The 19,072-nt window shown below is 36.7% G+C and overlaps 4 protein-coding genes across 4 annotated transcripts in view; 1 reads left to right on the top strand and 3 right to left on the bottom strand.

Moving 5' to 3' along the window:
• Positions 1-19,072, top strand: part of LOC134839041 (CTD nuclear envelope phosphatase 1-like) — a 346,443-nt gene that overhangs the window by 315,242 nt on the left and 12,129 nt on the right. The gene's annotated exons all lie outside the window — the stretch shown is intronic.
• Positions 884-4,868, bottom strand: LOC134839701 (uncharacterized). The gene is made up of 8 exons (XM_063855322.1): positions 4,385-4,868; positions 3,769-4,103; positions 3,216-3,491; positions 2,772-3,023; positions 2,385-2,465; positions 2,120-2,317; positions 1,698-1,999; positions 884-1,570 (listed from the first exon to the last, which is right to left on the bottom strand). Exons 1-8 carry the CDS (start codon positions 4,525-4,527, stop codon positions 1,061-1,063), a joined length of 2,097 nt encoding a protein of 698 aa, XP_063711392.1. The 5' UTR covers positions 4,528-4,868; the 3' UTR covers positions 884-1,060.
• Positions 4,645-11,137, bottom strand: LOC134839700 (uncharacterized). Its single transcript, XM_063855320.1, has 8 exons — positions 10,654-11,137; positions 10,038-10,372; positions 9,485-9,760; positions 9,041-9,292; positions 8,654-8,734; positions 8,389-8,586; positions 7,967-8,268; positions 4,645-4,662 (listed from the first exon to the last, which is right to left on the bottom strand). The coding sequence occupies exons 1-8, from the start codon at positions 10,794-10,796 to the stop codon at positions 4,645-4,647; spliced, it is 1,605 nt and encodes a 534-aa protein (XP_063711390.1). The 5' UTR covers positions 10,797-11,137.
• LOC134839699 (uncharacterized) lies at positions 10,914-17,417 on the bottom strand. Its single transcript, XM_063855319.1, has 8 exons — positions 16,919-17,417; positions 16,302-16,636; positions 15,748-16,023; positions 15,304-15,555; positions 14,918-14,998; positions 14,653-14,850; positions 14,231-14,532; positions 10,914-10,931 (listed from the first exon to the last, which is right to left on the bottom strand). The coding sequence occupies exons 1-8, from the start codon at positions 17,059-17,061 to the stop codon at positions 10,914-10,916; spliced, it is 1,605 nt and encodes a 534-aa protein (XP_063711389.1). The 5' UTR covers positions 17,062-17,417.

Genomic DNA, 19,072 nt, shown 5'->3' with positions numbered 1-19,072 from the left:
ATTTGTACGTTGATGTTTTTTTTTTGTCATTTAGATTAGTTTGTTGTTAAAATCCTGGCCAACCACATAGTTGCGAAAACGTTTGAGTTAAACTTTTCAAAGTTTCATGTAAAAACAATTGTAGTGCTTTCATGGTAAGTGCATTTATACATAAATGCATCCATGTTTTGTGAGTATTGAACTTCGAGCTACATATAGATACTGGTTATGCTTGAATAAGTATAGATGCACATGCTAGTTTACTGTGCATATTCATTTGTTTTCTGAGTTATTTACTGTAGGGGCTATAATTTACTGGAGGGACAATAATGGAAAAAACCAGTTGTGTGAAGCTCCGCTTTGCCTCTGTGAGATAGAATAATAAGATCTCGAAGCGCTTATTATTACGATCACGAACTGGGGCTATGAAGTGTTGTCTACCTTCAATCTGGTACGACGATAAACATCAGATGAAGTGAACAGAAAGGTTATGTCAAAACCTTTCCAGTCGTGATTCGACATTTATTAAAGTCTTAATTGTTTACTCAGTGTCGAATAAACAAGTATGTTTCCTAGTCAGCGACTTAAAGTCTGCTTCCTAGTCAGCGAGTGAAAATGTGGTGCTTTAACTGATAAACTAGGTTTTAAGCTGTGAAAAACTAGTCAGCGAAGCCTCATTTGGAGCTTCCACGACACCATAAACTCAAAAGTCTACAAAAAGTTATTGAAAAACAAACAATTTAAACAAAAAAGAACTCTTAACTGAAAAAAAAAAACGTTCAAAATAGGGGCTGTTATTTTCGAAACCTTCTGTGCTACGTACACAGCCAGCTGCACTACGCGTTGTTGAGTTTTTGAAGTTTCTTGTATACTGATTTGAAACTAAACAGTTTTATAGGTCTTTATGAAGTAGAATTGGATACGCTTCGCCGCCAGGGCAAAATGTTATTTGACTCTCTGTGGAAAGTTATCATCGGATAGGCGTTTGTAGAAGCAGTATAGTTAAAACATGAAAACAGGTTAATTAATGTTTTTTCTAAGTTATTCCTAGTTACTACTGGTTAATCTTGGGTTTTGTAGTTTACTTTTTCTTCTTTTTAGTAGTTTTCTTGCTATCTTTTTTGCCTGCTTTTGTTTTGTTCTTAAACAGCGATTCAATATATGCGTAAAGAAACGCTTTGCTGAGTTTGTGCTGATGATTTAAAAAGTTCATTTCTTCTCGCATCAATAACTGAAATTCGTTTAAACTAGATTCGAATTCTGCTTTTGCTGCATCCTCATCAGCTTTCATTTTTTCTATCAGAGCTCTGGCTTCTTGAATTTTCTTTGCAAGTTCTTCCAATTTCACGAGTTTTGCGGCCATTTCCACATCGCTTGCTTCGTTCATCAGCTTATCTCTGAGTTGTTTTTGCTTGGCTCGTCTGGCTAGAACTTTGGCTCTCTCTTCTGGGCTCAACTTGCTCAAATCAATATCGTCCAAATTCTGCCTTTTCATGAACGCTTTTCCAGTCTTAGGATCAACCACAATTTCGAATCCAGACATACCTTTTGGTCTCATGATCTTCTTTCCGGTAACGGGGTCGTAGTACACCTTAATAGAGAATTTCAATTATTCATCAACTAGACTGATATACTGACTTATCTTAAATTCATGGAGTATCTCATTCATAAATTGGATATAAAAGCCTTTAACACAACGTTGAACATGTTTTATGTACCTCCATCTCACCGGCCAACTCGCGTCTATTTCCTGACTTGGTGCGAATGAACATTTTTCCAGTTAACGGATCAATTTCAATCTCAGCGTCTGGGTCAAGTTCCAAGTAGCGACCAGACTTGGTCCGTACATAGGTCCTTCCGGTGTTTGGATCTGTGAAAACATTGACATCGGAAGATACTTCGTGCACTCTTCCGCTCTTGGTGCGCATCATGAGTTTGCCAGTCTCTGGATCGACGAACATTTCACTGTCATTGGTGATTTCGATCAGCTTACCACTCTCTGTACGCAAGTAACTCTTTCCTGGGCAAAGCAGAAAAAAATTAATAAGATTTTTTTGATAAACAGTTCATTGTCTTGCCGGTTCATGTATTTAACACATGCTCAGCTTTCTCTTGGCATAAGTTATTATTATTATTATACCTGTGCTAGCATCGTAAAGAATGCCTCCTTCGTCCACCAATTCTTGAAGTCTTCCCGAGGCAGTCTTGATGAACACTTTCCCCGAGCTGGGATCTGTCAAGATGGTTTTACCATCGTCAGTTGTCTGCATCAGAAGAGTCTTGCCGGTGTCAGGGTCCACGTAAACCTCGAAGCTACCTTTGACCTCAACCAGGCGCCCTAAAAACTCAAATGTATTGTTTTCACTGGCTAGACACTTTAGGTACTGTTTTGGGTTGATAGTTACCTGAAGCCGTGCGAACCATTTTCTTGCCGGTGTTGGGATCAGTGATGATGTTGGACCCTTTGTGCATCAAATAAGTCTTCCCTAAAATTCAATAAATTATCTCTAAAATAACTAATGCATGCTCAATTACGTTCTCGCTGATTTAAGAAGTTCGTTGTTTCATAGTAAGTGACCGTGACAAACTGAAAAGATTTAACCAATACTGGATTGTAGGTTTTGTCTCTGCTATCTGCTGCTGACTGAGATTGGCAGTTAACTTGTATGTAGTTTGGCTGCTACGTCAGAGTGACCAAATTTCGATAGAATAGTTTTTAATGCTCTTTGTCTCTTTTTAGTCTACGTGCATGCTGTAATCGTGCAAAATTGTTTCCTTTTGCTGCTACTCACCTGTGATAGGATCAACATACATGTCAACATCCCCCTGGATCTCAATCAGTCTTCCAGATTTAGTCTTCATGTACACTTTGCCAGTGCTAGGGTCTTTGATGACCTCAACGCCGTCAGATGGGATCTCTCTGAGGTTGCCTGACTTGGTACGCAGGAACATCTTGCCTGTGGTCGGATCCATAAAGAACTCGCCTCCCTCCTCCACCGGTGCTTCGACAATGCGGCCGGATTTGGTTCGAATATATGTCTTGCCTAAATGCAGTTCGTTTTTAACCAGATATTTGAGACAAAAGACATACGCGATAACCAGCGATTACATCTTCGACAGGCATTAGAGTTCGAGGAAAACTTTTAGCACTTAGGTTGTGTTTTTTAAAATGTTTTTGCAGACTCTTTTGATGGCACAAACTTGAATGTATTTGATCATGCATAACGATTTCTGACCTGTTTTGGGATCTGTGAACACCGAAGACTGCGCAGCTCCTGGTTTGGCTGCCAAGTAGGTCACTCCTGTCCTGGGATCCGTATAGAATATCATGTTCTCGTCAATCTCGGAGACGATTCGACCACTCTTTGTCCGCATGTAAGTTTTACCTGTCTCCGGGTCAGTCCAGATCTCTAAGATCTGACCGTCTGCAGTTTTGACGTACTTTTTCCCAGTCACAGGGTCTGTGAATACCTGCATGCCTGGATTCTTTCGTTCGCGCAGAATAGTCTTCCCTAAAGGTACAGCGTAAAGAGCTCATTATTGCTGCAGAAAATGCTCATATCAAGGTAGTCATTCAACCATTTTTTTTCTCAGAACAGGATGCAGCAATTGCGTAGAACTGGAAGTGTTTGCAGGATTAGAATGCAAAATGAAATGTAATTATATCTTAAATAAAGTATAAAAAATAAATTTAAAGTAAATTGGGCTCAAATGGAGTGCCAGCAAGTTCAGTGTCACCAAGTTTGTATGAAAGTTAAAAAATCCAGATCATTTTTCTCGAGCAATGACCTGTGATGGGATCTTTGTAGAACTCGAGGTGGGCTCCGACCTCCTGCAACCGACCACTCTTAGTCCTCAAATACATCTTCCCTGTCTTCTCATCTTTAATCAGCTCCAACATCTCACCGTCTTGACCCCTCACCCACGTCTTGCCAGTCAAGGGGTCATAGTAAACGTCCATGCCCCCATCACCGTCTTCAGAACCGTCGAGCTCGATTACACGTCCGGATTTAGTCCTCAGGTAGGTCTTGGTTGAGAATCTGTCCCGAATTATTTCCATGAGTTCCCCGTCATCTTTCCTGACGTAGGTCTTCTTGCGCACAGTGTCGTTAATGATTTTGTATCTAAACAGTAAAGTTGAAGCCAATATAATGATAACTGGTATTTGTCATTATATTTGAGATTTTGAATTTCTGAGTTCAACTTTCATGTTAATGAACGGAGTGGAGTGATTCATACATCATTTACTTGATTTTTTTTCAAGCTATTCCCAAAAACTTTAAATGCTTATTTATTGTGATTGTAATTTTTACTTTTGACCGCTCAAATTGGGATGATTTATAGAGGTCGAGTGTTCGGTCTGGGGAATAATGTAAAAAAAATTATTTTCTATCTTGTTAATCACCTCAGAATGTTGTACACGACGGGCGAGAATGCCTCGACGTCAGCCATGCCCAACTCCATCCCATTGTGGAATACTCGCATGTGGCTGTTCAACATCAGGTGCTGCAGCAGCTGCGTCGTAAAATGCTGCTCCTTCGAACCCATTGCGTGCCGATACGATGTATAAATTTATTAACTATTAATAAATTAACTATTTCTTTTTTAATTTGATGGTTTAATTCGTCGAAGGTGTATTAATTAGGTGCAAATTTTCTGTACTTTTCACTCAAAACTGTTTTTCTTAAAGCAAATGAAAAAATTGCAAGAATATTCAAAATCAATATCTATTTAAGACAAGATCTATTTGGTAAAAAATAAACTCTATCTGCTTGGCTGTACATATGCGCAAGTTTTTGAAGGTAAACTGTTCAAAGTTTGTTGTAGAGTGTGCTGATTAAGTTAGTAATAAGCTTGCTTAACATCGCCGGATTTTCATCGTATGTGTAATATCATAGGTGAAGTTTTACAGAGCATTCTTTAATAACAGCGTTTTTTTATATACTTTCGAAAATTGCTGGTCACAAGACTTCTTTTTGGTTAAAAATAAATTTTGAATAAGTTGTTTTTGAAAACACAAGCATAACTAGTATGAATTGACCTGCTTTGGTGATTTTCTGCTTAGGGTTAGAATGGAACACATGCGATTACTTCTTCAACAGAATGATACTCATTTTTTAAACAAACAAGGATCACGGATTTTGGTGCAAGTAACAGATTGTTCCGATTCCAGCGATTGAAATGAAAAGATTCAATCATCTGTAAAATAGTTTTAAAAAATCGAAAAAAATGGAAGCTTTGAAATATTTTTCGCCAAATTTGTTTTGTTTTGAGCAAGGGGCAATTGATTTAAGTGAAAAACCTGAAAATCAAAATGGGCATAATAAAAAGATTAATTATTTATTTTTTGAAGTCAAAATCGGATGGAAAAACAAAATCAGACTAATCCCTAGCTTTCTCCGACCACTTTCAGCATGACAGTTTGAACGCTAATCATTACGCATCAGCGAAACGGTTTTTAACACTTTCGTGGGTATGTTGTTCTTTTCATATGGTACTAGTTACGTTTCATCCTAGGCTTATTTTCCTTTTTTTTTTTTTCTGTGTCAGATGCATTGTTTCACAATTAGCAAAAAACGTAATTTTAGCTTTTCAAAAACTTCATATGCTCGCTTTACTCCAAACTTAAAAAGTAGTTACCTTGCCCGGAATTTAGTCTGCAGATTTGTTTTTAGACAATTTTTTTACCCTTGCGATAAGCAAGGGTATTGCAATCGGGTATTAGGCTTTTTCCCATAAAAAATTTTGTTCACAGAATGGTCAACATTAGAAATGGTAAGTTTAGGTTCAGTTTACAATCAATTCAAATTTATTTGCATCTCCCGCACACAGCCTGGAGGTAACGAATACGCTTGGGACGGCAAAGGCCCTGGCTTCGAATCTGACCAAGACTTGTTTTTTTGGCTTAGTTGCCACATTGTAGAATTATTGTTTTTCTGTTTATTGGAATTAACATTGTAGTTGCTTATAAGTGTTTTTGTTTACTTCTGCTCATTGGAATTCTACTAACCTTCGTATATTTTCTTTTATTGTTTTTTTTTGCTTAAAATTTTATTTTGCTCAAATGATTTCGGCTAATATTTTGTCGGTTTATTGACTCAATTTTGAGTAGTTTCGAGGGAAACAATTTTATGCTCCCCTCTAGATCGCTCAAAATGTTAAAAAGCTTGGAATAGAAAATAAGCCCAAGTTTTTTCATGACAACATTGCTTACGGATCTGCGGGAATTTACCCAAGTTTTGTCTGCTCAGTTGCCGCTCAATAAATGATTTTGGATTTTCCTTAAATTCCTTCAATTGTGATTCTGGATGAGTTTTCAACCAATAGTACATCATTTCAGACAAAATGTTGAAGCTTTAGTTGTGGCTTTTTCGATTTGTTTTTTTTTTGGGTTTAGTGGTAATATTTTTCTTTACTGTGGGCTAGCTTGCAATAATGTTTTTATATGGTATCGCAAGTGGTGTCTTGTTTTTATGTGGTATCTGCGTTGATGTTTGGAAAATAAAGAATAACTCATGAAGAACTAATAAATAAAGACATCTGGTTTATTGGCGATCGCAGGGTTTGTTATATGTGACAAAAGTTTAATAGGACGATAAATTCTTAAGATTCGATGAACCTAGTTCAGACTTTTCTATAGGTCGTGATGATTTTTTAAAGTTTTTTTTAAAGAAAAAATCTTAGTTTGTTCAGGCTCAAATTTACTTTTTCGCGGTTTGACTCTTGGTTTTTTTCAAGTTACTTCATTTCATTTTTTTTAAAAGCAAGGCAAACTCCACCATCGAACAGCAAAAGTATAAATTTCAGAAAAAGCTTGACCAAATTCTTGTTTCGAAATCGAATTTATTTTTCAGATTTTCCAGGGAAATAAAAAAATTTATCCATTGATCCAGTTTTCTCAAATTGAGTGAATTTTTTTCCAAAAGATTTTAAGTATAAATTGTTTTTAGAAATTCAATGATTTTTAAGTTCATTTTTTGAGTTTTTCTTGATAAAGTTTTCTTGTTTACTTGCTTTCATTGACTCTGTTCCAACTGTCTGTTGGCTTTGCTTAATTTTCATTTGATTAATTTTTTCCGAGTACTCAAGTTGTTCAAAATTCAAAATTAGTTTAAATAAGGCTTGAAAACGCAAAAGGAAATCTTAAGTACGAATCACTGTATAAGAAATAAATTGGAAATGTAGAAATTTGAGATATGCTGTCAATTTTTTTTGAAAGGCGTGAAATATCTCAAAACTTTATTTAAATCTACTGCAAATGTATTCTTTTATGGTTTTTCCTAAGATCTATATGTCGAACAGGAATAGCCAATTCGTAGTTATTTTCGAAACACAGTTACTTTTAAGTACAGCAATGAAAAATAACGTAAAAAAGAGAAACATTTTCATAGTTTTGAATTTTCGAACACTGTAATCTAAGTAAAGCCATCAAAAATAGGAGAAAAATAAACTATGAAGAAAGAAATTTCCTTATTTTTGCGTATTAACTTAAATAGGGATCATTAGTTTTCACCTGTTTTTTGGAAAATAATAGACCCTTTTTTGGATACTTACTGATACTTCGTTTCATTTTTGGAATTCGTGTTTCCATTGAAAGAACTTCAAAGTTATGTCTGACTCAATGATGCCCTATGAGTGGTATTTTTGGATATTGATTTGGCGTGAAAACTTAGCCGAGGCCATATTTTCTTCCAAATAATCCAGTAGTGCGAGGGGATTAAAGTATGCAATGACTTTCAAGTGTTCTTTGTGGTTCACGGTTTCTAAGAGTTAATGAACGGAGTGAAGACTCTTAAATAGGTCGTAATGATTTTTTTTAGGGAAAAGTCTTAAGGTTTGTTCACGCTCAAATTTGATTTTTTGAGTTAAGTTTATTTTACTTCAGTTTTTTTTCTGTAAAAAGCAAGGGAAACTCCATAATCGAACAGCAAAAAGTGAAAGTTGAATATAAAAGCCTTTAACACAACGTTGAACATGTTTTATGTACCTCCATCTCACCGGCCAACTCGCGTCTATTTCCTGACTTGGTGCGAATGAACATTTTTCCAGTTAACGGATCAATTTCAATCTCAGCGTCTGGGTCAAGTTCCAAGTAGCGACCAGACTTGGTCCGTACATAGGTCCTTCCGGTGTTTGGATCTGTGAAAACATTGACATCGGAAGATACTTCGTGCACTCTTCCGCTCTTGGTGCGCATCATGAGTTTGCCAGTCTCTGGATCGACGAACATTTCACTGTCATTGGTGATTTCGATCAGCTTACCACTCTCTGTACGCAAGTAACTCTTTCCTGGGCAAAGCAGAAAAAAATTAATAAGATTTTTTTGATAAACAGTTCATTGTCTTGCCGGTTCATGTATTTAACACATGCTCAGCTTTCTCTTGGCATAAGTTATTATTATTATTATACCTGTGCTAGCATCGTAAAGAATGCCTCCTTCGTCCACCAATTCTTGAAGTCTTCCCGAGGCAGTCTTGATGAACACTTTCCCCGAGCTGGGATCTGTCAAGATGGTTTTACCATCGTCAGTTGTCTGCATCAGAAGAGTCTTGCCGGTGTCAGGGTCCACGTAAACCTCGAAGCTACCTTTGACCTCAACCAGGCGCCCTAAAAACTCAAATGTATTGTTTTCACTGGCTAGACACTTTAGGTACTGTTTTGGGTTGATAGTTACCTGAAGCCGTGCGAACCATTTTCTTGCCGGTGTTGGGATCAGTGATGATGTTGGACCCTTTGTGCATCAAATAAGTCTTCCCTAAAATTCAATAAATTATCTCTAAAATAACTAATGCATGCTCAATTACGTTCTCGCTGATTTAAGAAGTTCGTTGTTTCATAGTAAGTGACCGTGACAAACTGAAAAGATTTAACCAATACTGGATTGTAGGTTTTGTCTCTGCTATCTGCTGCTGACTGAGATTGGCAGTTAACTTGTATGTAGTTTGGCTGCTACGTCAGAGTGACCAAATTTCGATAGAATAGTTTTTAATGCTCTTTGTCTCTTTTTAGTCTACGTGCATGCTGTAATCGTGCAAAATTGTTTCCTTTTGCTGCTACTCACCTGTGATAGGATCAACATACATGTCAACATCCCCCTGGATCTCAATCAGTCTTCCAGATTTAGTCTTCATGTACACTTTGCCAGTGCTAGGGTCTTTGATGACCTCAACGCCGTCAGATGGGATCTCTCTGAGGTTGCCTGACTTGGTACGCAGGAACATCTTGCCTGTGGTCGGATCCATAAAGAACTCGCCTCCCTCCTCCACCGGTGCTTCGACAATGCGACCGGATTTGGTTCGAATATATGTCTTGCCTAAATGCAGTTCGTTTTTAACCAGATATTTGAGACAAAAGACATACGCGATAACCAGCGATTACATCTTCGACAGGCATTAGAGTTCGAGGAAAACTTTTAGCACTTAGGTTGTGTTTTTTAAAATGTTTTTGCAGACTCTTTTGATGGCACAAACTTGAATGTATTTGATCATGCATAACGATTTCTGACCTGTTTTGGGATCTGTGAACACCGAAGACTGCGCAGCTCCTGGTTTGGCTGCCAAGTAGGTCACTCCTGTCCTGGGATCCGTATAGAATATCATGTTCTCGTCAATCTCGGAGACGATTCGACCACTCTTTGTCCGCATGTAAGTTTTACCTGTCTCCGGGTCAGTCCAGATCTCTAAGATCTGACCGTCTGCAGTTTTGACGTACTTTTTCCCAGTCACAGGGTCTGTGAATACATGCATGCCTGGATTCTTTCGTTCGCGCAGAATAGTCTTCCCTAAAGGTACAGCGTAAAGAGCTCATTATTGCTGCAGAAAATGCTCATATCAAGGTAGTCATTCAACCATTTTTTTTCTCAGAACAGGATGCAGCAATTGCGTAGAACTGGAAGTGTTTGCAGGATTAGAATGCAAAACGAAATGTAATTATATCTTAAATAAAGTATAAAAAATAAATTTAAAGTAAATTGGGCTCAAATGGAGTGCCAGCAAGTTCAGTGTCACCAAGTTTGTATGAAAGTTAAAAAATCCAGATCAATTTTCTCGAGCAATGACCTGTGATGGGATCTTTGTAGAACTCGAGGTGGGCTCCGACCTCCTGCAACCGACCACTCTTAGTCCTCAAATACATCTTCCCTGTCTTCTCATCTTTAATCAGCTCCAACATCTCACCGTCTTGACCCCTCACCCACGTCTTGCCAGTCAAGGGGTCATAGTAAACGTCCATGCCCCCATCACCGTCTTCAGAACCGTCGAGCTCGATTACACGTCCGGATTTAGTCCTCAGGTAGGTCTTGGTTGAGAATCTGTCCCGAATTATTTCCATGAGTTCCCCGTCATCTTTCCTGACGTAGGTCTTCTTGCGCACAGTGTCGTTAATGATTTTGTATCTAAACAGTAAAGTTGAAGCCAATATAATGATAACTGGTATTTGTCATTATATTGGAGATTTTGAATTTCTGAGTTCAACTTTCATGTTAATGAACGGAGTGGAGTGATTCATACATCATTTACTTGATTTTTTTTCAAGCTATTCCCAAAAACTTTAAATGCTTATTTATTGTGATTGTAATTTTTACTTTTGACCGCTCAAATTGGGATGATTTATAGAGGTCGAGTGTTCGGTCTGGGGAATAATGTAAAAAAAATTATTTTCTATCTTGTTAATCACCTCAGAATGTTGTACACGACGGGCGAGAATGCCTCGACGTCAGCCATGCCCAACTCCATCCCATTGTGGAATACTCGCATGTGGCTGTTCAACATCAGGTGCTGCAGCAGCTGCGTCGTAAAATGCTGCTCCTTCGAACCCATTGCGTGCCGATACGATGTATAAATTTATTAACTATTAATAAATTAACTATTTCTTTTTTAATTTGATGGTTTAATTCGTCGAAGGTGTATTAATTAGGTGCAAATTTTCTGTACTTTTCACTCAAAACTGTTTTTCTTAAAGCAAATGAAAAAATTGCAAGAATATTCAAAATCAATATCTATTTAAGACAAGATCTATTTGGTAAAAAATAAACTCTATCTGCTTGGCTGTACATATGCGCAAGTTTTTGAAGGTAAACTGTTCAAAGTTTGTTGTAGAGTGTGCTGATTAAGTTAGTAATAAGCTTGCTTAACATCGCCGGATTTTCATCGTATGTGTAATATCATAGGTGAAGTTTTACAGAGCATTCTTTAATAACAGCGTTTTTTTATATACTTTCGAAAATTGCTGGTCACAAGACTTCTTTTTGGTTAAAAATAAATTTTGAATAAGTTGTTTTTGAAAACACAAGCATAACTAGTATGAATTGACCTGCTTTGGTGATTTTCTGCTTAGGGTTAGAATGGAACACATGCGATTACTTCTTCAACAGAATGATACTCATTTTTTAAACAAACAAGGATCACGGATTTTGGTGCAAGTAACAGATTGTTCCGATTCCAGCGATTGAAATGAAAAGATTCAATCATCTGTAAAATAGTTTTAAAAAATCGAAAAAAATGGAAGCTTTGAAATATTTTTCGCCAAATTTGTTTTGTTTTGAGCAAGGGGCAATTGATTTAAGTGAAAAACCTGAAAATCAAAATGGGCATAATAAAAAGATTAATTTTTTATTTTTTGAAGTCAAAATCGGATGGAAAAACAAAATCAGACTAATCCCTAGCTTTCTCCGACCACTTTCAGCATGACAGTTTGAACGCTAATCATTACGCATCAGCGAAACGGTTTTTAACACTTTCGTGGGTATGTTGTTCTTTTCATATGGTACTAGTTACGTTTCATCCTAGGCTTATTTTCCTTTTTATTTTTTTTCTGTGTCAGATGCATTGTTTCACAATTAGCAAAAAACGTAATTTTAGCTTTTCAAAAACTTCATATGCTCGCTTTACTCCAAACTTAAAAAGTAGTTACCTTGCCCGGAATTTAGTCTGCAGATTTGTTTTTAGACAATTTTTTTACCCTTGCGATAAGCAAGGGTATTGCAATCGGGTATTAGGCTTTTTCCCATAAAAAATTTTGTTCACAGAATGGTCAACATTAGAAATGGTAAGTTTAGGTTCAGTTTACAATCAATTCAAATTTATTTGCATCTCCCGCACACAGCCTGGAGGTAACGAATACGCTTGGGACGGCAAAGGCCCTGGCTTCGAATCTGACCAAGACTTGTTTTTTTGGCTTAGTTGCCACATTGTAGAATTATTGTTTTTCTGTTTATTGGAATTAACATTGTAGTTGCTTATAAGTGTTTTTGTTTACTTCTGCTCATTGGAATTCTACTAACCTTCGTATATTTTCTTTTATTGTTTTTTTTGCTTAAAATTTTATTTTGCTCAAATGATTTCGGCTAATATTTTGTCGGTTTATTGACTCAATTTTGAGTAGTTTCGAGGGAAACAATTTTATGCTCCCCTCTAGATCGCTCAAAATGTTAAAAAGCTTGGAATAGAAAATAAGCCCAAGTTTTTTCATGACAACATTGCTTACGGATCTGCGGGAATTTACCCAAGTTTTGTCTGCTCAGTTGCCGCTCAATAAATGATTTTGGATTTTCCTTAAATTCCTTCAATTGTGATTCTGGATGAGTTTTCAACCAATAGTACATCATTTCAGACAAAATGTTGAAGCTTTAGTTGTGGCTTTTTCGATTTGTTTTTTTTTGGGTTTAGTGGTAATATTTTTCTTTACTGTGGGCTAGCTTGCAATAATGTTTTTATATGGTATCGCAAGTGGTGTCTTGTTTTTATGTGGTATCTGCGTTGATGTTTGGAAAATAAAGAATAACTCATGAAGAACTAATAAATAAAGACATCTGGTTTATTGGCGATCGCAGGGTTTGTTATATGTGACAAAAGTTTAATAGGACGATAAATTCTTAAGATTCGATGAACCTAGTTCAGACTTTTCTATAGGTCGTGATGATTTTTTAAAGTTTTTTTTAAAGAAAAAATCTTAGTTTGTTCAGGCTCAAATTTACTTTTTCGCGGTTTGACTCTTGGTTTTTTTTAAGTTACTTCATTTCATTTTTTTTTAAAGCAAGGCAAACTCCACCATCGAACAGCAAAAGTATAAATTTCAGAAAAAGCTTGACCAAATTCTTGTTTCGAAATCGAATTTATTTTTCAGATTTTCCAGGGAAATAAAAAAATTTATCCATTGATCCAGTTTTCTCAAATTGAGTGAATTTTTTTCCAAAAGATTTTAAGTATAAATTGTTTTAGAAATTCAATGATTTTTAAGTTCATTTTTTGAGTTTTTCTTGATAAAGTTTTCTTGTTTACTTGCTTTCATTGACTCTGTTCCAACTGTCTGTTGGCTTTGCTTAATTTTCATTTGATTAATTTTTTCCGAGTACTCAAGTTGTTCAAAATTCAAAATTAGTTTAAATAAGGCTTGAAAACGCAAAAGGAAGTCTTAAGTACGAATCACTGTATAAGAAATAAATTGGAAATGTAGAAATTTGAGATATGCTGTCAATTTTTTTTGAAAGGCGTGAAATATCTCAAAACTTTATTTAAATCTACTGCAAATGTATTCTTTTATGGTTTTTCCTAAGATCTATATGTCGAACAGGAATAGCCAATTCGTAGTTATTTTCGAAACACAGTTACTTTTAAGTACAGCAATGAAAAATAACGTAAAAAAGAGAAACATTTTCATAGTTTTGAATTTTCGAACACTGTAATCTAAGTAAAGCCATCAAAAATAGGAGAAAAATAAACTATGAAGAAAGAAATTTCCTTATTTTTGCGTATTAACTTAAATAGGGATCATTAGTTTTCACCTGTTTTTTGGAAAATAATAGACCCTTTTTTGGATACTTACTGATACTTCGTTTCATTTTTGGAATTCGTGTTTCCATTGAAAGAACTTCAAAGTTATGTCTGACTCAATGCCCTATGAGTGGTATTTTTGGATATTGATTTGGCGTGAAAACTTAGCCGAGGCCATATTTTCTTCCAAATAATCCAGTAGTGCGAGGGGATTAAAGTATGCAATGACTTTCAAGTGTTCTTTGTGGTTCACGGTTTCTAAGAGTTAATGAACGGAGTGAAGACTCTTAAATAGGTCGTAATGATTTTTTTTAGGGAAAAGTCTTAAGGTTTGTTCACGCTCAAATTTGATTTTTTGAGTTAAGTTTATTTTACTTCAGTTTTTTTTCTGTAAAAAGCAAGGGAAACTCCATAATCGAACAGCAAAAAGTGAAAGTTGAATATAAAAGCCTTTAACACAACGTTGAACATGTTTTATGTACCTCCATCTCACCGGCCAACTCGCGTCTATTTCCTGACTTGGTGCGAATGAACATTTTTCCAGTTAACGGATCAATTTCAATCTCAGCGTCTGGGTCAAGTTCCAAGTAGCGACCAGACTTGGTCCGTACATAGGTCCTTCCGGTGTTTGGATCTGTGAAAACATTGACATCGGAAGATACTTCGTGCACTCTTCCGCTCTTGGTGCGCATCATGAGTTTGCCAGTCTCTGGATCGACGAACATTTCACTGTCATTGGTGATTTCGATCAGCTTACCACTCTCTGTACGCAAGTAACTCTTTCCTGGGCAAAGCAGAAAAAAATTAATAAGATTTTTTTGATAAACAGTTCATTGTCTTGCCGGTTCATGTATTTAACACATGCTCAGCTTTCTCTTGGCATAAGTTATTATTATTATTATACCTGTGCTAGCATCGTAAAGAATGCCTCCTTCGTCCACCAATTCTTGAAGTCTTCCCGAGGCAGTCTTGATGAACACTTTCCCCGAGCTGGGATCTGTCAAGATGGTTTTACCATCGTCAGTTGTCTGCATCAGAAGAGTCTTGCCGGTGTCAGGGTCCACGTAAACCTCGAAGCTACCTTTGACCTCAACCAGGCGCCCTAAAAACTCAAATGTATTGTTTTCACTGGCTAGACACTTTAGGTACTGTTTTGGGTTGATAGTTACCTGAAGCCGTGCGAACCATTTTCTTGCCGGTGTTGGGATCAGTGATGATGTTGGACCCTTTGTGCATCAAATAAGTCTTCCCTAAAATTCAATAAATTATCTCTAAAATAACTAATGCATGCTCAATTACGTTCTCGCTGATTTAAGAAGTTCGTTGTTTCATAGTAAGTGACCGTGACAAACTGAAAAGATTTAACCAATACTGGATTGTAGGTTTTTCTCTGCTATCTGCTGCTGACTGAGATTGGCAGTTAACTTGTATGTAGTTTGGCTGCTACGTCAGAGTGACCAAATTTCGATAGAATAGTTTTTAATGCTCTTTGTCTCTTTTTAGTCTACGTGCATGCTGTAATCGTGCAAAATTGTTTCCTTTTGCTGCTACTCACCTGTGATAGGATCAACATACATGTCAACATCCCCCTGGATCTCAATCAGTCTTCCAGATTTAGTCTTCATGTACACTTTGCCAGTGCTAGGGTCTTTGATGACCTCAACGCCGTCAGATGGGATCTCTCTGAGGTTGCCTGACTTGGTACGCAGGAACATCTTGCCTGTGGTCGGATCCATAAAGAACTCGCCTCCCTCCTCCACCGGTGCTTCGACAATGCGACCGGATTTGGTTCGAATATATGTCTTGCCTAAATGCAGTTCGTTTTTAACCAGATATTTGAGACAAAAGACATACGCGATAACCAGCGATTACATCTTCGACAGGCATTAGAGTTCGAGGAAAACTTTTAGCACTTAGGTTGTGTTTTTTAAAATGTTTTTGCAGACTCTTTTGATGGCACAAACTTGAATGTATTTGATCATGCATAACGATTTCTGACCTGTTTTGGGATCTGTGAACACCGAAGACTGCGCAGCTCCTGGTTTGGCTGCCAAGTAGGTCACTCCTGTCCTGGGATCCGTATAGAATATCATGTTCTCGTCAATCTCGGAGACGATTCGACCACTCTTTGTCCGCATGTAAGTTTTACCTGTCTCCGGGTCAGTCCAGATCTCTAAGATCTGACCGTCTGCAGTTTTGACGTACTTTTTCCCAGTCACAGGGTCTGTGAATACCTGCATGCCTGGATTCTTTCGTTCGCGCAGAATAGTCTTCCCTAAAGGTACAGCGTAAAGAGCTCATTATTGCTGCAGAAAATGCTCATATCAAGGTAGTCATTCAACCATTTTTTTTTCTCAGAACAGGATGCAGCAATTGCGTAGAACTGGAAGTGTTTGCAGGATTAGAATGCAAAACGAAATGTAATTATATCTTAAATAAAGTATAAAAAATAAATTTAAAGTAAATTGGGCTCAAATGGAGTGCCAGCAAGTTCAGTGTCACCAAGTTTGTATGAAAGTTAAAAAATCCAGATCATTTTTCTCGAGCAATGACCTGTGATGGGATCTTTGTAGAACTCGAGGTGGGCTCCGACCTCCTGCAACCGACCACTCTTAGTCCTCAAATACATCTTCCCTGTCTTCTCATCTTTAATCAGCTCCAACATCTCACCGTCTTGACCCCTCACCCACGTCTTGCCAGTCAAGGGGTCATAGTAAACGTCCATGCCCCCATCACCGTCTTCAGAACCGTCGAGCTCGATTACACGTCCGGATTTAGTCCTCAGGTAGGTCTTGGTTGAGAATCTGTCCCGAATTATTTCCATGAGTTCCCCGTCATCTTTCCTGACGTAGGTCTTCTTGCGCATAGTGTCGTTAATGATTTTGTATCTAAACAGTAAAGTTGAAGCCAATATAATGATAACTGGTATTTGTCATTATATTTGAGATTTTGAATTTCTGAGTTCAACTTTCATGTTAATGAACGGAGTGGAGTGATTCATACATCATTTACTTGATTTTTTTTCAAGCTATTCCCAAAAACTTTAAATGCTTATTTATTGTGATTGTAATTTTTACTTTTGACCGCTCAAATTGGGATGATTTATAGAGGTCGAGTGTTCGGTCTGGGGAATAATGTAAAAAATAATTATTTTCTATCTTGTTAATCACCTCAGAATGTTGTACACGACGGGCGAGAATGCCTCGACGTCAGCCATGCCCAACTCCATCCCATTGTGGAATACTCGCATGTGGCTGTTCAACATCAGGTGCTGCAGCAGCTGCGTCGTAAAATGCTGCTCCTTCGAACCCATTGCGTGCCGATACGATGTATAAATTTATTAACTATTAATAAATTAACTATTTCTTTTTTAATTTGATGGTTTAATTCGTCGAAGGTGTATTAATTAGGTGCAAATTTTCTGTACTTTTCACTCAAAACTGTTTTTCTTAAAGCAAATGAAAAAATTGCAAGAATATTCAAAATCAATATCTATTTAAGACAAGATCTATTTGGTAAAAAATAAACTCTATCTGCTTGGCTGTACATATGCGCAAGTTTTTGAAGGTAAACTGTTCAAAGTTTGTTGTAGAGTGTGCTGATTAAGTTAGTAATAAGCTTGCTTAACATCGCCGGATTTTCATCGTATGTGTAATATCATAGGTGAAGTTTTACAGAGCATTCTTTAATAACAGCGTTTTTTTATATACTTTCGAAAATTGCTGGTCACAAGACTTCTTTTTGGTTAAAAATAAATTTTGAATAAGTTGTTTTTGAAAACACAAGCATAACTAGTATGAATTGACCTGCTTTGGTGATTTTCTGCTTAGGGTTAGAATGGAACACATGCGATTACTTCTTCAACAGAATGATACTCATTTTTTAAACAAACAAGGATCACGGATTTTGGTGCAAGTAACAGATTGTTCCGATTCCAGCGATTGAAATGAAAAGATTCAATCATCTGTAAAATAGTTTTAAAAAATCGAAAAAATGGAAGCTTTGAAATATTTTTCGCCAAATTTGTTTTGTTTTGAGCAAGGGGCAATTGATTTAAGTGAAAAACCTGAAAATCAAAATGGGCATAATAAAAAGATTAATTTTTTATTTTTTGAAGTCAAAATCGGATGGAAAAACAAAATCAGACTAATCCCTAGCTTTCTCCGACCACTTTCAGCATGACAGTTTGAACGCTAATCATTACGCATCAGCGAAACGGTTTTTAACACTTTTGTGGGTATGTTGTTCTTTTCATATGGTACTAGTTACGTTTCATCCTAGGCTTATTTTCCTTTTTATTTTTTTTCTGTGTCAGATGCATTGTTTCACAATTAGCAAAAAACGTAATTTTAGCTTTTCAAAAACTTCATATGCTCGCTTTACTCCAAACTTAAAAAGTAGTTACCTTGCCCGGAATTTAGTCTGCAGATTTGTTTTTAGACAATTTTTTTACCCTTGCGATAAGCAAGGGTATTGCAATCGGGTATTAGGCTTTTTCCCATAAAAAATTTTGTTCACAGAATGGTCAACATTAGAAATGGTAAGTTTAGGTTCAGTTTACAATCAATTCAAATTTATTTGCATCTCCCGCACACAGCCTGGAGGTAACGAATACGCTTGGGACGGCAAAGGCCCTGGCTTCGAATCTGACCAAGGCTTGTTTTTTTGGCTTAGTTGCCACATCGTAGAATTATTGTTTTTCTGTTTATTGGAATTAACATTGTAGTTGCTTATAAGTGTTTTTGTTTACTTCTGCTCATTGGAATTCTACTAACCTTCGTATATTTTCTTTTTATTGTTTTTTTTTGCTTAAAATTTTATTTTGCTCAAATGATTTCGGCTAATATTTTGTCGGTTTATTGACTCAATTTTGAGTAGTTTCGAGGGAAACAATTTTATGCTCCCCTCTAGATCGCTCAAAATGTTAAAAAGCTTGGAATAGAAAATAAGCCCAAGTTTTTCCATGACAACATTGCTTACGGATCTGCGGGAATTTACCCAAGTTTTGTCTGCTCAGTTGCCGCTCAATAAATGATTTTGGATTTTCCTTAAATTCCTTCAATTGTGATTCTGGATGAGTTTTCAACCAATAGTACATCATTTCAGACAAAATGTTGAAGCTTTAGTTGTGGCTTTTACGATTTGTTTTTTTTTTGGGTTTAGTGGTAATATTTTTCTTTACTGTGGGCTAGCTTGCAATAATGTTTTTATATGGTATCGCAAGTGGTGTCTTGTTTTTATGTGGTATCTGCGTTGATGTTTGGAAAATAAAGAATAACTCATGAAGAACTAATAAATAAAGACATCTGGTTTATTGGCGATCG

This window comes from Symsagittifera roscoffensis, chromosome 2 (genome assembly GCF_963678635.1).
Source record: "Symsagittifera roscoffensis chromosome 2, txSymRosc1.1, whole genome shotgun sequence".
NCBI classification, from domain to species: Eukaryota; Metazoa; Xenacoelomorpha; order Acoela; family Convolutidae; genus Symsagittifera; species Symsagittifera roscoffensis.
Note: the sequence above shows the minus strand (reverse complement) of the source record. Positions and strands in the feature narration are given on the sequence as shown.

What these genes read in the sequence shown, in the direction of transcription:
- LOC134839701 (XM_063855322.1), bottom strand. Translation starts at nt 4,527, where the DNA reads ATGGGTTCGAAGGAGCAGCATTTTACGACGCAGCTGCTGCAGCACCTG. An exon ending in CTACAAAGATCCCATCACAG is followed by an intron (nt 3,492 to 3,768) that starts GTCATTGCTCGA and finishes CTGTACCTTTAG; the next exon opens with GGAAGACTATTCTGCGCGAA. An exon ending in GTATGTTGATCCTATCACAG is followed by an intron (nt 2,466 to 2,771) that starts GTGAGTAGCAGC and finishes ATTGAATTTTAG; the next exon opens with GGAAGACTTATTTGATGCAC.
- LOC134839700 (XM_063855320.1), bottom strand. Translation starts at nt 10,796, where the DNA reads ATGGGTTCGAAGGAGCAGCATTTTACGACGCAGCTGCTGCAGCACCTG. An exon ending in GTTCACAGATCCCAAAACAG is followed by an intron (nt 9,293 to 9,484) that starts GTCAGAAATCGT and finishes AACTGCATTTAG; the next exon opens with GCAAGACATATATTCGAACC. An exon ending in GTATGTTGATCCTATCACAG is followed by an intron (nt 8,735 to 9,040) that starts GTGAGTAGCAGC and finishes ATTGAATTTTAG; the next exon opens with GGAAGACTTATTTGATGCAC.
- LOC134839699 (XM_063855319.1), bottom strand. Translation starts at nt 17,061, where the DNA reads ATGGGTTCGAAGGAGCAGCATTTTACGACGCAGCTGCTGCAGCACCTG. An exon ending in GTCGTGTACAACATTCTGAG is followed by an intron (nt 16,637 to 16,918) that starts GTGATTAACAAG and finishes TTTACTGTTTAG; the next exon opens with ATACAAAATCATTAACGACA. An exon ending in GTTCACAGATCCCAAAACAG is followed by an intron (nt 15,556 to 15,747) that starts GTCAGAAATCGT and finishes AACTGCATTTAG; the next exon opens with GCAAGACATATATTCGAACC.